This window comes from Citrus clementina, unplaced genomic scaffold (genome assembly GCF_000493195.1).
Source record: "Citrus clementina cultivar Clemenules unplaced genomic scaffold, Citrus_clementina_v1.0 scaffold_7, whole genome shotgun sequence".
Taxonomy (NCBI): Eukaryota; Viridiplantae; Streptophyta; class Magnoliopsida; order Sapindales; family Rutaceae; genus Citrus; species Citrus x clementina.
In genome coordinates, this window is record NW_006262075.1 from 7,853,403 (window position 1) to 7,868,324 (window position 14,922).

General features: G+C 31.2%; 1 protein-coding gene across 1 annotated transcript; it reads right to left on the reverse strand.

Annotated features, from left to right (window-relative positions):
* Window positions 1-8,256: 8,256 nt before the first annotated feature.
* LOC18036150 (protein LURP-one-related 11) lies at window positions 8,257-9,002 on the reverse strand. Its single transcript, XM_006426729.1, has 2 exons — window positions 8,757-9,002; window positions 8,257-8,628 (listed from the first exon to the last, which is right to left on the reverse strand). Exons 1-2 carry the CDS (start codon window positions 9,000-9,002, stop codon window positions 8,257-8,259), a joined length of 618 nt encoding a protein of 205 aa, XP_006426792.1.
* Between the last annotated feature and the right edge of the window lie 5,920 nt (window positions 9,003-14,922).

The window sequence follows — 14,922 nt, forward strand, 5'->3', positions numbered from 1 at the left end:
TCTTCTTCATCCATGCCGACTTTAGCCACAATCAAAGAAGAAGAAGAAGAAGAGGAAGGTGTCGTTGATGATGAACTTGTCAGTGGCGGATCGTTGCCAAAGCCAATGGAAGGATTAAACGAGGTGGGTTCACCGCCGTTTTTGAGGAAAATATATGAGATGGTGGAGGATCTGGAAACCAACCCTGCTGTTTCTTGGATCAGCAGTGCAACTGAGGAAAGCAGGCAAAGTGACAGTAAGAGAATCAACTCTAAAGAAATTAGGAGCTGTCCACTTCAAATATGGTGTTGTTAATGAACATTTTGAGGTCACAAAATTTGCACTACTGGAAACAATAAAGGAAGCAGTACCAAAGATGTGGTCACTAGAAATGAAGAGTGCCTGGTCCGAAGCTTACGATCAATTGGTTGCAGCCATTAAGTCAGAGATGAAGCCCTCCTCTTAGAGTTTCCTGAACAAATTTCTCTTCCCCTATAATATTGAAGAATTTGAACAAGAGCATTGTTTATTTGTTACTCTTTGCATTGGTACCCATGTGTGTTTCTTATGCCTTTTTGTATTAATCACTTGTGTTCAACTCTTAAATCTTAATAATAAAAGTTTGTTCCTAATATTTGCATTTAAATATTAACATGTGTGTTAGATGATTTGCCTCTTTGATTCTGTTGCTTCATTCCCGTGCATCTATCCAACTATACTGATTAGTCCTAAACTGGTTTCAATGCTCTTAACAAGGAAAAGCTTCAAAATAAGCTCTTCTTTTTTAGTTGTAAGTGTGTTCTCTTCTATTGTGTTATTAATGGATCAGTGAAAAGGGCTAACAATTCTTCTGGAATGTGTTTGCACTATGTATAACAACAGTAAATGAATTCAAAAGATTAATGTATAATGAAGTTAACTTTCTATAATGAAGTTTGTTGTGTTTCATTTATATCATATTTGTTCTTTTCTATTGACAGTGATCCAGTTGAAAGAAAAGTAGGGGAAGACAAAATGGACAACATCTAAGAAGCATCTCATGGCTTTAAGCCGGTAAAATTTCGTGCTTCTAATGTTTTCTTGCTGCCGAATTCTTGAATGTAGGAGTTCAGCACTCAATTTTCACGAACCAGTTGGCGTTTTGCAGCTTGGAAGCTCTGTACTTGAGGTTTTGCAGTTTGCAATTTGCAGTCTACAGATTGTAAGTTCTGAGTGGAGTGTTATGGTTCACGCTTGCGCAAATAGAAGGATAAACAGAATTCTCACATGCTGCACAGGTGGAATTAAAAGGAAAACAATCAAAGCCAAAAAGCAATCAAAGCAAAAGAAAAAAGTAATCAAAGCAAAAAAAAAGCAACCAAAGCAAAACGCACCGTTTTTAGCAATATTCGGGGCGCGGATTCGGGGTTTATTTCGGGGTAAATAACTTTTTCCTTTGATGAATTCACCCAAGAAAAATGATGTTTGTCCCGGGTTAAATCCCAAAACAACTGTAAAAGTCATCATTTTAGCTCTTATTTTTGTTGGAGTTGATGTTTGTCCCGGGTCAACCCTTGGGTCAAACTCTGAAATTTGGATAAAACGACGCCGTTTTGTATTTTTTTTTTCTTCGTTTTCAATCTTGTAAAACGACGTTGTTTTTCGATTTGTATTACAATTTTCTTCAATCGCCTTTTTCTTCGAATTTCCACATAACCCAGTGATAGAACCCAACTGCAAGACCCTCAAGTGTTATTTTCTTTCTAAGAGATATGATTTGGCTTAGATAAAACGAAAGCAAAATTTTAAATAAAGATGAGTTTCAGCATTTGAGTTTTAGGTTTACAGTGGCTGCAAAAATTTTTTGACAGAAGATTTGAGTAAGGTGAGGTACGGTCATCTTCGATAATTTGGAACAAGCCTTATTGGTACTGTCTTCTTTAACAATAGTCGTTAACAAACTATAGCTTCCGAATTAATTAACAAACAATTATACAAATGAAGAATGTCAATGCGCATAGCAGACAAACCGTTAATTAATTACCTAAATCGAATGAAAGATTTAAGAATTCGAATTCAATTAAATAACAGGGATCGAAATTCTTGACAAATTCACATAGAAAAGTGAATAAAATATATTTACCTTGCTCGTATTAATGATAGAACAAGACATTAAACAATAATTCACCTTGCTTGTAATAGTCTAATAGATAGAAGATGAAATTGAGCCCTAATTTGCCATTTCTTCCCATATATTTACCTACAGCTATCCACATCAAATAGTAGTCTATAATTAGAGAAGAAGAAGAAGGAAAAAAGTTCAAGAAAGCTGTGGTGGTGGCTTGGCAAACGGTGCATTCGAAGGTGGCTGTGAAAGGGATAAGGAAAGAAGGAAATAATAAGGAAAGAAATTAAAGGGATTTGATGTCAAACGGTGCGTTCGATGGAGGCTGTGAATGAGAAAAGGAATTTAATGCCAAATGGTGTGTTTTTGGATTAGTTAAATGGTGCGCTTTGGATTAGTTAAACGGTGCGTTTTGTTCTGGGATTTCTTTCGGGACTTAAGTTGGGGCAAGTATTATTTTCATATTTTTTTTGTTCTGATTTGTTGTTAAACGACACTGTTTCTGCTTTTATTTTTTTTTCTTTGTTCTGATTTGTTGTGAACGAAGTTGTTTTAGTTATGACACATCAGCTTCTTCTTCCTCTTCGTTTAGCCCAGCTGCAGAACCCTTGCTTCTTCCTCTTCATTCTCTTAAAAAGCTGCAGAACCCTTAATCACACAAAAGAAAAAGATTGAACGGGGACGAGTTTTCGACCTTATCCCTGGAAGATTAATTCTCGGCATTGTCCCTGACAGAACATTGATTCTTGCGTGTGCTGCTTCAAATATATATGTTGATAACATTGTTGAACGACTTGTTCCTCACATGTATTTGGCAATCTTCTAGGCATGTTCTAATTTTATTATAATCCGAGTATTGTCATTTTTCCATATTTACATGGTTTACCATTGCAGATAGCATGGTGATGGCATGCAATGTAGCTTGATTAAATAATTAAGAATGAAAAATGTTGTCAATTTGTGGTTTTGGTATCACTTCTATGATTTTCACAATCTGAATTTTTCCTTACTAGTGCAAATATGTGCTTTAACTTGAATAAATTACCACCATCCTGACCAAATGAGACTAGATTAATGAATGATATATTAAATTATGGTTGGGTTCTGAAGTATTTGCAGTTGGATTGTGTTTGCTAGTGAAACGAGGCTGTCTAGTGAAACAAGGACAACGTGGCTGTCGGTCGATGAAGGAAAGGGCAATTGGGTTCTTCCGATGCTTTTGCTTTGCCATTTATTCTAAATCCTAAACGTCGTTGTTTCATAGATAATAAAAAAAATATAATAGACAAAACAGCGTTGTTTCACACCGTTTTGAGGTTTGACCCGAGACAAACATTAGCATTGTTCACCCAAATGTGTTTGTAATTTAACTTAGAGTATACGGGATGAATTTTTGGAAATTAGCTAATAAATCTAGAAAAATAGTAACCATTTAAATAATCATCACTATATATATATATATAGTGATGATTTTTTCTTGGACATGTTTTCTTTTTCTGAGCTAGTCAAAACATTCCATGCATAATGCATTCTCATCCATTTGTTCATTTATCATTTTTCTAACTAAATTAGCCTTTTTATATATGCTTGCGTCGAATTGAATCTACATAACACTAATAATCATTTCTCAACAACTTTGATTAACATTAGGTTTATGTTGCATTTACTAAACTGGAATCGGAATGGAATGGAATGAGAATGAGAATAAAAATAAATTGTTTACTTGAACTGCATGAATCAGAATCCAAATGAGTTGGACTGTCATTAATGTGTTTATTTTGTTTTGAAATCGAAATCGGAATGAATTAAATTGTCTTAAATTATTAAAAAGCCCTTAATAATAATGACAATAATAAAATTAATAAAAAAATTGTATTATTAATTCAAATTATTATTATTATTTTATTACAATATTAAAATTTTATTAAATTTATTATTTTAATTATTATTATTTAATGTTACGATAATGTTAATAACAAAATAATTAAAATAATAAAGTATATTTTGATAATAATAATAATAATAATTAATAAAGGACCTATTTGCAAATAATCTAAAATTTTTAAGTATTTTCAAAAATCTCATAGGGACCAAAATATAAAAATGACAAAAGTTGATTGAGGGCAATTTGGGGATTATAAAAATTAATAGGGGTAAAATGGAAAGTCTAGGGAATGGAGATTAATTCTGAGGGGGCTTGAAAGCACAGGTAAATATAGGTAAGAGTATAATATGGCAATACTCGATCACAGTCGAAATGGTGATGATAAATAATTAAAATCATATCAAAAGCTTATCATTCCCTGAAGTGAATGTAAGCATTGGAATTAATGATAAAAGAATATTATCTTTATAGTAGTCATAATTTCTTATGATAATAAAAAGTATTGAAAAAGCCACCTGAAGTGGAATTTTCTTAAGTGAGCAGTTTAATTTCTATTGCTTATGTTTTTTTATATTCATTTCTTTATACTTTATTACTATATTGATTGATATAGCTGGTTCTATGATACCGTCTATATTATTATTGCTTTATTCTTATGTTGAGACATGTGATTGATTCGTTAATACCGCCAATAGTGATATTATTATGTTAATATGGTTTGTTTAATATTGTTTGAAGCAAAATGTATGCATTATATTTGGTCTTGTAGACCTGATTGAATATTCTAGAAGAGTAATAATCAATAAAATTTTCTGAAAGAAATATAATCTTGTTAGTAAGTAGAACGAAAATTATGTATCTCAAATGCTTTATATTCAGTCAGATGTAGAAGAAATTTGATGCATTTTAAAAGTTATATACCAAAATGGATATCATATCGAGATTTAAGTATAAATACTGTGAAGGTATCAAATGATCTGAACAAAAGTGTTAATGGTTTCTACATGATGGTTGTATTTTGGACGACATTATTTGGTGCACGTGTTGAGCCCACATGGTTCATTGAGCCATATCATTAAGCCCTTGGATTGTAACCAAAAGCTAATTTAATCAATCATTCCATTTTTTTTCACCTCGATTGTTGTCATTTTTTTTCCCCTAATTTGCTAACTTCCCATTTTCTATTTCATTTGCATCTGCAGTGCATGATAGCAGGCTCCAATTTCTAACCTATAAGTGCCAGGCTAAAATACTTGCTGTCAGTTAACCTTTCATTGTTTAAACGTGTAAAAAATGATAAGAAAGTTGAGTGAAGAACAGAAAAAGTAATTCTTGCTGCCATTGCTAAGAAGGAATAGAGTATGCATAGATTTACTTAGCAGTATGTCGTCAGCTTGTTTGTTGATTATATGGAGTTATGTGACAATTTTTGTAGACAGAAAAGGCGGTAATGCATGTATTCAATTTGAACTAAATCATGTAAGTTTATTTTATAAGTTATAAAAGTAATTTTGTTTTATTTTTTTCTTCTTTTAACTTTGGTAATGTAAAAAAAATAAAAAATAAAAAATAAATTGTAGTTCAAGGGCACGAAATGCAATAGTGTTAGTAAAAAGACCATTTATACGGGAAAAGATAAAAAAAACTTAAGGCAGTTGTTAATGTTTATTTATTTACTTATTTATGTTAGAAAATAGAATATAGTAAAAAAAAAATAATTTGCATGCTTGCAATTTGATGACTCAGTTTTCAGGAATATTGGAACTGTAATTGCTGCATATAAGCTCTCTACACGTCCGTAGACTGCGAATGACTACAAGAGAAAGAGGTCGAATTGGTATGTAATTTCGCTTTATAATGTTGTATTTCTAGCAAGTATCCATCCATTTTTTTATGCTAGCCTTTATTGACTTGCAGGCAGAGAAAAAGAAGGTTTGCTTTACTATCTCCAATGTCCGAAGCATGTGTGTTGAGCCTAGCTGTGTGGTTTTTTCTAAGTGGCATCAGTTCTACTAGCACGACAATGTAAATGATCAGCCTGTGTTTCAGATTTAAGGTTTAAGAGTTGTAATTGCTAGGATTTAGGAATCAAACCTAATAATTTTGTGAAGTTGGCTCAATGTATCATTACAACTGTGTTTCCTTTTGTATGTGATTTGTATGCTGGGAGCTTAAAAAGAAAGTAAAAAGTCTACTTTCATAAAGAAGTAGCAAGTTAGTTTTTATTTTATTTGGCATTTGTGTTTTCGGGTGGGGGACGTGAGGCATGAGTAGCTGGCCAGGCCCAAAGCCTGCAAAAATTAAAGAATAATTTTTTGAATTTTACCATTTACTGCTTATAATTTTATAATACTCTTTTGGTATAACCTGTAACTATTGTGGTGCTAATTTTTGAGGCTGTAGCGCAATATCAAAAAAAAAAAAGAAAAAGAAAAAAAAGAGCTCAATATAGAGCTTAACCAGTTAGTAAGGGTGTTCGCAGATTAGATTTGTGGATTGGATATCAATTCATATCTAATTCACCATTTTACATATTGGTTTGCATATTAAAATTTTTTAATTCTATTCATTCTACTAACAAATTAAATAAAAAAATCTAATATAAAAATGATTTTATTTCTGATAAAATTTAAAATTGAATAAGATTTAAATAAATTATGTGTTTAAATAAAGTTAGAATAATACAATCAAAGTCTTCAAATACAACACAGTGAAAAGAAAAAAAATTACATTTGTTTAAATTAGTATGTGAAAATTAATTAGAGTTATAAAAATTAACTAAAAGTAATTATTTAGAAAGTTATATTTGTTTGTTTAATTATTCAATTATTTAATTATGTTTATTATAAATTATTATCGGATGAGATATGTATAGTGTTAATGTAACAACATTTTAACTTATTTATTTGTTAATAAATAGTAACACCACATTTCAAATACAAATTCGTAAATTTTTGCAAATTTATAAAAGTAAATTTATATCAAATCCACCAATCCATAGATCAAACTTTTACGGATTAATTTTTTGCGGATCAGACAGTGCACTGCCCACATTTAGTAGTACGCCATCATAGACATGTTTCGGTTAAAACTAGGATTAGGGTTTTGGGGCGTGGAGATTGAGGGTGGTGGTGGAGATCAAGTGACAGAAATCGGCTGGATAAATGATCTCATTTTGGTTTTTGTCTGGAATAAAATATGTTGATTTGTGCCACATTTATACAATCAGTTTAGTTTTAGGAGTTATTGTTGTTTTGGTGAGGTGTTATGTAGGCGTCACTTTCTCGAGAAAATTTTTTTCTTGAAGAGAGAAAATTTTTGTTGATTTCGCAGTTCCGATGGGACTTGGGTGGGTTTTTTTTTTTATATTTGTTTTCCTTTTGAAGTTAATTACAGGATCAGTACTTACAGCTTTCACTAATATTTTTTTTTAATCGATTGACTAAAACGACGCCAAATGGGTGGATGAAGATTAGTTATGTTTTTATTAGTACATTACATTTTTATAATGCTTTTGTATCCGGTATCTGAAACAACATCGAATGGTTGGATTAAATGAAGTGTTAAGAGCCCCATTGTACTAAAAATAAAAAATAAAAAATGAAGTGTTCAATGAATTTTAAAAATTTAGGAAAAATTATTGATAAATTTCGATGAATTCACCCAAATGTGTTTGTAATTTAACAAAGAGTATACTGGATGAATTTTGGAAATTAGTTAATAAATAAGATCTAGAAAAATTATAATCACTTAAATAATCATCATTAAAAAAAAAGATATAAAATTCGGAAAAGCGAGCAACTTTTTCTTTGCATGTTTTCTTCTTTCTAGCCGGTCAAAACATTCCATGCATTCTAATCGAATCTACACAACACTAATCAACCAATAATGTATACAAACATCGATATTTTTTGTAACTAACAATCGTTTTTGAGCAGTGAATGAAATAGTTAGGATCTCAAACCTCTTCCAAACATACCGTTAAAATGTTGAAACTCTTGTAACCAATGCAAACCTAAACACTTATAAACATATCATCAATATTAAAAGATTACATAGTAAATGGAAAGGAAACTCTTCCACCCATATAAGAGAATTGAACAAAACATTTGTAGGTAAAATATCTTCTGCTTGATTACAAACTCTTGAAATATGACAAAAAGTAACTTACTAACACCAATATATAATACCAAAATTTGTAAAGATATTACTGTAGTATAAATAAAGTACAAGCCAAAAGTCACATATAGTTTATATGTGAATAATAAAACAAAGATCACACAAAAATTTACATTAAGGAGTTGATGAGACCGTAGACAACAAGAAGGCCCATAACGAGAGAGAGGTCAACACAAGGCTTAACCTCCATCGATAATACATCTTCACCAAAAACAACTCCACTTCTTGCTTCTTTTCTCTTCAGCTCAGCAACTGTGTCTCCAAAGTTGTCCACAATCTTGCATGCACACTTACCATTCAAGCTTGTCATAGCATAATTATATGGATGATTATCATCCAATCCCAAAATAACCTCACAATCTGAATTTCTCCTCAACATATTGAAGCTTTGTCGAACTAGGAAATCGGGCCTTTTAGTATTAGTTTCGACTTTCCCAGTTGATTTGTAACCTTCCCAGAACCCAAATAACCTGAAATATCTCTGCAATAAATTTGTATAATATTAAAAGCATATATTTACATACTGTTAGTATTAATGTAAAAAACAATTAAAAGCTTTTGGTTCGGTTGTTACATGTAAAAAAGTTATATATATAATAATAATTGTACCTTTTTTAAGATGGTGAACAGAACTCCTCCATCAAAATCCATGAGATAAACTTCATTGTTGCTCTTGGAGTTGTAATTATCGACGCGATACATGATGTGTCCATCAGAATCAAAAACAGTGCAGCCTTTGCCATTCAAGACTAGAGACTTCATCCAGATTGTGAAGGTTTCTCGTTTTGAACTGAAGTAGCATGGAGCTGAAGAAGAAGAAGAAAGTAGCCCACGGGGATGAACTTTTTTGGCCATTATACAATTAAGTTGAATTTTGTTTGTGGATTAATTCAACAACACTTTCCAAGCTGCTTTTAAATGCTCAAACAGTAGGGTATACATGATATATATATATATATATATTATGATCAATATAATAACAAGTCCTTTTTGAAAAAGTTGGAGATAAACATAAGCAGCTGTTAGACAAGTGGGGTTATTAATTAATTGAGAAAAAAAGGACGAATATAAATTGTAACATTTCATGCAATGAAGCTAAAATTAGTGACAATGGCTGGTTTCAAAGTTGAGTTATAATACTAAACCACTTGATAATTATGCACATCATGTTTCTTGACTTTTTCTCTTCAGTAATAAACAAAAGACAATTGTGATTGATCAGCAACGTTCTTGAATAATCACAGGATAATAACATTTTCATTAGTCTATGGCGATAGATTTGGACCTTATCGTTTTGGTGACTCGGAGGCTCTATGTCATCTGGAGCTTTTACTATTGCAATGTGGGGATTAAGTCAAAACAGCTTCTGAAATTTCTGATGTAGTTCAGATTACAGATGGATATGATTATAATTAAACGCCAAAAACTTCATTCTGCACTTTTTGATTTGTTTAGATTTGCTTATGCAGGCATCTGCTGAAGCATGCGTGCACTTTAGAATATACTGTTGCTTCATCAAACATATCTAGTACGTGATCATCGTATGCAAGAACCTTATAACGTTATCAGTGAAAGAAAAAACTTAAATCCAATAGATAACAGACCTAACAATAGTGTTAAGAATAAAGTTGCAGTATTCGCCCCACAACAAAACATATATATCTAATTAAACGTACATTTAAACACCACTGATTTTCTTTCTTGAAAAACTATTTACACCCACCTCTCATATGTGTTATATGTTACTTAACAACCTTTTTTTTTAACACTTCTTAAAAAAAAAAAAACTCTTTCATCTCTTATTTTTTCTCTCTTGGATTAATCATTTTTTTTCATTTTTAAACCAAAAAAAAAATCTTTAGCTTTATACGGTTCTTTTTTGTTGTAGAAAATATAAAATAATTAATAAAGTACGAAGTGTTGCCCCCAACAAGTGTGCTCTCCCAAGAATGGGGAGCAGAGATTCTACCCCCAGAGTTCCACCCCCATGATTGAGACGCAGAAAATATGCTCTCCCAAGAATGGGGAGTATGAATTCTACCTCAGGGTTCCACCCCTAGGATTGGACCCCAAAAAATATGTTCTCCCAAGAATGGGGAGCAAATGTTCTACCTCTAGAAATGGGCCCCAGAAAGTGTGCTCCCTCAAGAATGGGAAGCATGGGTTCTAACACCAAGAATGAGCCCCAGAAAGTGTGCTTCCCCAAGAATGGAGAGCATGGATTCTACCACAGGATTGACGTCCTAGAAAATATGCTCCCCTAAGAATGAGGAGCAAAGGTTCCACCTCCAGGAATAGACCCAAAAAAATATGCTCCCCAAGAATGGGGAGCAGAGGTTTTGCCTCCAAGAATGGGCTCCAGAAAGTATGCTTCCCCAAGAATGAGGAGCAAAGGTTCCACCTCCAGGAATGGGCCCCAGAAAGTGTGCTCCCCCAAGAATGGAGAGCATGAATTCTACCTTAGGATTGGGGCCCCAGAAAATATGCTCCCCCAAGAATGGGAAGCAGAGGTTTTAGCTCCAGGAATGAGCCGCAGAAAGTGTGCTCCCCCAATAATTAGGAGTAGAGGTTCTACCTCTAGGAATGAGCCCCATAAAATATACTCCCTCAAGAATGGGGAGCAAGGATTCTACCAGGGATGAACCCCAGAAGCCATGCTCCCCAAGACTGGGGAGCAAGAATCATGTTCCCTCAAGAACATGGCGCAAGAATTAGGCTCCCCAAGAATGGGGAGTAGGAGTGGAGGATGGCAGAAGTCATGGTTCTAAACAGCCTTTGACCCAGTTCTATATTATGGATCGCACAAGAAAAGTCAAGTCCAAGTAGAGGAGCTATTGTTGAAGGACAATTGAAGGACATTGCTTGGCCTAGAAACAAATTAAGTAGAGTTTGACTCATATACAACTTATGAAAAGGTAGAGATACTTTGTAATTAAAATCATAGAGGATAGAGGAAAGTTAGATAGAGTTTAAATTAGAAAATAACTTTATCTATAGAAGGCTATAAAAGTAAAGGTCTCTCAGAGTGTAAAGGATCGGGAAAAAAATACCAAAAAAAGAGGAAGTCAAGTTGTAAGTGCGATCTTAATAAAATATTTGTCTTTTTCCATCGGTGGATGTAAGTCAAAGGCTGAACCACGTAAATTCTTTGTGTTTTTTCGTTATTTTGCTCTTGCGTAAATTAATTTTTTAAGTTAACCAGAAATCTGCGTCAACACTTTTCTAGATCAAAAATGGAATAGAGGCTAGGGCCTATGTGCAGTCATCAATGGAATTATGTTAAGAACGACTAATGGCATACTAGACAAGCGAACTTTTAAATGATCCGTTTATGTACCGAAAATAATTGGGAACTGAAAATCATAAATTGAAAAATTAGAAGGCTTTTTAAGGAAAGCACGATAGCAAGTGGGGGAAAGAAATCTTCCTAATCTCATTAAAGAGTAAAGACCCATTTTTTTTTCCCTTCATAATCAGATTTACTGCACTTAGGCAATTGGATTGAATGATGGGAGAAGACCGGAGTCAATGGCTGGCATTGAATAAATTCCATAACTTCAAGGAACGGTCTTTTAAAAATGGATTTGAACAATAAGAAACTGAATTGAAAAAATTGAAAAATTGAAAGAATTGATGAAATACTGGGTTCTATGAGAAGTTATTTTATTTAAGGTTATTTTTATCATTAAATGAGCCGTTAAAAGATATTTATATTATATTATTTTTAAGTATTTTAGTAGGTTAAATAAAGAAAAAGAGATTTTAAGAGGTTTTTAGCGGGGTGCTAATAGTATCACTCTAAAAATAAGCCTAATCAACATATATTGGATTTTGAAAAAAAATATTATTTATATATCTTTCATAGTTGTTGTAAAATGAAATTATTTTTCATCTTCCTAAACTTTCTCAATAATAACCTTAAACGATCTTTAAGACCGCATTTATGATGATATTAATGATACTAAAAATAAGTCTCAATAGTTCAAACATTAAACACGGTTCAATTGGTTTATAGCAAATTTAAATATGGTTCAAATGGTTTATGACATATCACATATTATATCCTCATGACTGACTAATAAACATGGATTTCCATTTAAAAATTTGCCATAAACGGCACTCATACACCTGCATACTTATTTTTCTGGGCATATACATAGACCTGGGCTCCACGTCACGAATACGTGTATATAAAAAAAAAATGTCTATTTCCATATAAGATTGGAAAACGACCAACAATTACATGAAATGATAAAGAATTAAACTTCATACGGTAAGCAAAAAAGAAAGCATTTTTTTTTCAACTTTACGCAGGTCAAATGAAGTGGAAATCTCATCAACCGACTCTAAGCATTCTGTTTCCTATACATATATTTTTTACGTCACTAAAACCATCGAAATTTGGTCAACAAGATGATATAATGATATAAACTAAACATTGGGTACTGCAGATTAGTTTATTATTTCAAAGGACAACTTTCGAATTACCTCCTTATGAAATAACAATCTTTGAAGTACTTTAAATTATTGTAAACTTCAACTCTCATTTTTATTTAATTATTTGATCATATTTTTATTTAAAAGATAAGGGAATAATGGGGGTAGGTCAATGAATTTTTTTTTTGGGTTTTCTTAATAAAAGTGGGGGATAAGATAAGATTTATAAAAATTTGGGTTGTATTTTAAAAAATGTCATTTCATGAGAGGTAATCTAAAAATATTTTTTATTGGGTGAGGATATTTTCACCCTCACCGCATAGTTTATGTAATCTACCTAGTTTCAAATTATTTACAAAAAAAATCACATTATTTAATAATTTTTTTAAAATTAAATAATTAATTAATCATATCTTTCTCTCCATAGCTCATTAATGTTAGTTTAAATCTAATCTTAATTTTACTGTTTTATCCTTATAATGTGCAAATGACCAAGTACACATGCTTTTGTGCCATATGTTTAAACAATCAATGAGGATTTTATTGGTTAATTGTTTAAATTTTTCCTTGTTTAAATTAAATTCTTAAAAATAATGTTAATTCTTTATAATTATTTTTCAAATGGCATGAGTTTACAAATTTGAGGAGTTGAAATGTCAATACCCTTTCATATTATATCTTGAGTTGAGATCTTAAATTACCCTCAAGATTATGTTAATTGATAAGTACATAAACTTTATGTCTCTATTTGGTATATATATTCAAATAGAGCTTATATAAGTAAAATTTTTGTTGGTAGAGCTTTTATAAGTAGAATTTTCATTAAAAAAATTTAGTTGATTGACTGTCAGTGAGAGTTTTTAATTAAAAATTATAGAATTAATTTAATAGGTAAGTTTTTTAAAGTTATATTATGAAATGAATAAAATGAAATTGTTAAATAAGTAAAAGATATTTTAGATATTTTAACATTTAAAAAAAACTTTTCAAATCTCTATTTCCAAAAGCTTAAAATTTGAGTTCTTGTTATTACAAGTAAAATAACTTATTTATTCTTCAGTAGCTCTACTTAAAAAACACCAAATAATAATAAAAAAGTTAAATAAAATTTATGAGATTAAATAAGAACTTATAACCATTAAATAAATCATACTAAAGAAGTACTAAAATACATTAAAAGTTGGTTAGCGGACCAATTTTATAATAAATTGTAATTTGCGTCACTTTAAGCTTGCATTTGCATTATCTTCGCAGAAAAAAATAATAATAATTTGTATGCGTGGTTGGAAACCATAAAGAATTGACCACATTTAGACATTTCCTTAATCACCAAAGGTTAGCTGGCAGACCAATCTTATAATAAACTGTAATTTGTGTCATTTTTAGCTTGCATTTGCATTATAATAATTTGTATGCGCGGTTGGAAACCATATAGAGTTGACCACGCTTAGACATTTACTTAATTATCAAGTCCTTCCTTACTTGGCATTTGGTTAAATCTCTCAAGCTTCAGTTATCCAAATAAAAAAACATAATCAAGTGCAAGAATAAATGTTTCTTTTTTTACTTTATTTACACGAAATATATAAAAAGAATATTCGAATGTTTCTAATAGTTAAGATTTCAGAAACGAAAGAAAAAAAGAGCTCTATCTTTTCATACCAAATAAAGAACATAAACAAGTTTACATTGATTTAAAATAATTAAATCAATTTAGAATTGTATATTTTTTATTTAAAAAAGAAAAAGACATTCATACTCCCAATCAATAGTTAAACTATTATTGTTCTAGAAATTGACAATTAAACTTTTATAATTTATAAATATGCTTCTAGTTCCACTTTTGTGAGTGAACATTAGCATTATCTAGTTAAAGTCGGCCAGTGAGACAATGGGGGATACACTTCATTATTGAGAGAAAAATAATTCGAATCACCGGTTGAGTCACTTAAGTAACTACTCAGTGATAAAGTACGTAAGAGTGTAGAGACAGTTATGAGGTTTGCCAAGTAGTAACCACTCTTTAAAAATTATCGCTCGCTAATTATTTCAACTTAAATAAGCGAAATTCATCCATCATAGAAGGTTTTTTATGTCCATTTATGAAATTATAAAATTTAAATATCTAATTCTAAAATGTTGAGATCTAAACATCCACTGGAATAAATTTTGAAAATCCATGTATAATTTTCTTTTATGCATATAGCATATCCAATATTTTTATTGTGGGTATAGTATTGAAATTAAATATCAAATAATATAAAATACAAAATAAAAATGGCCTTGCCCTTAAAACCAGCAATAGAATGGGACAGGGGCGCGGCACGCGGCTTTTGTA

Excerpts from the sequence above, each read along its gene's own strand:
- LOC18036150 (XM_006426729.1), bottom strand. The coding sequence starts at position 9,002 with ATGGCCAAAAAAGTTCATCCCCGTGGGCTACTTTCTTCTTCTTCTTCA. Across the intron at positions 8,629-8,756 it reads TGTTCACCATCTTAAAAAAG|AGATATTTCAGGTTATTTGG; the intron begins GTACAATTATTA and ends AATTTATTGCAG.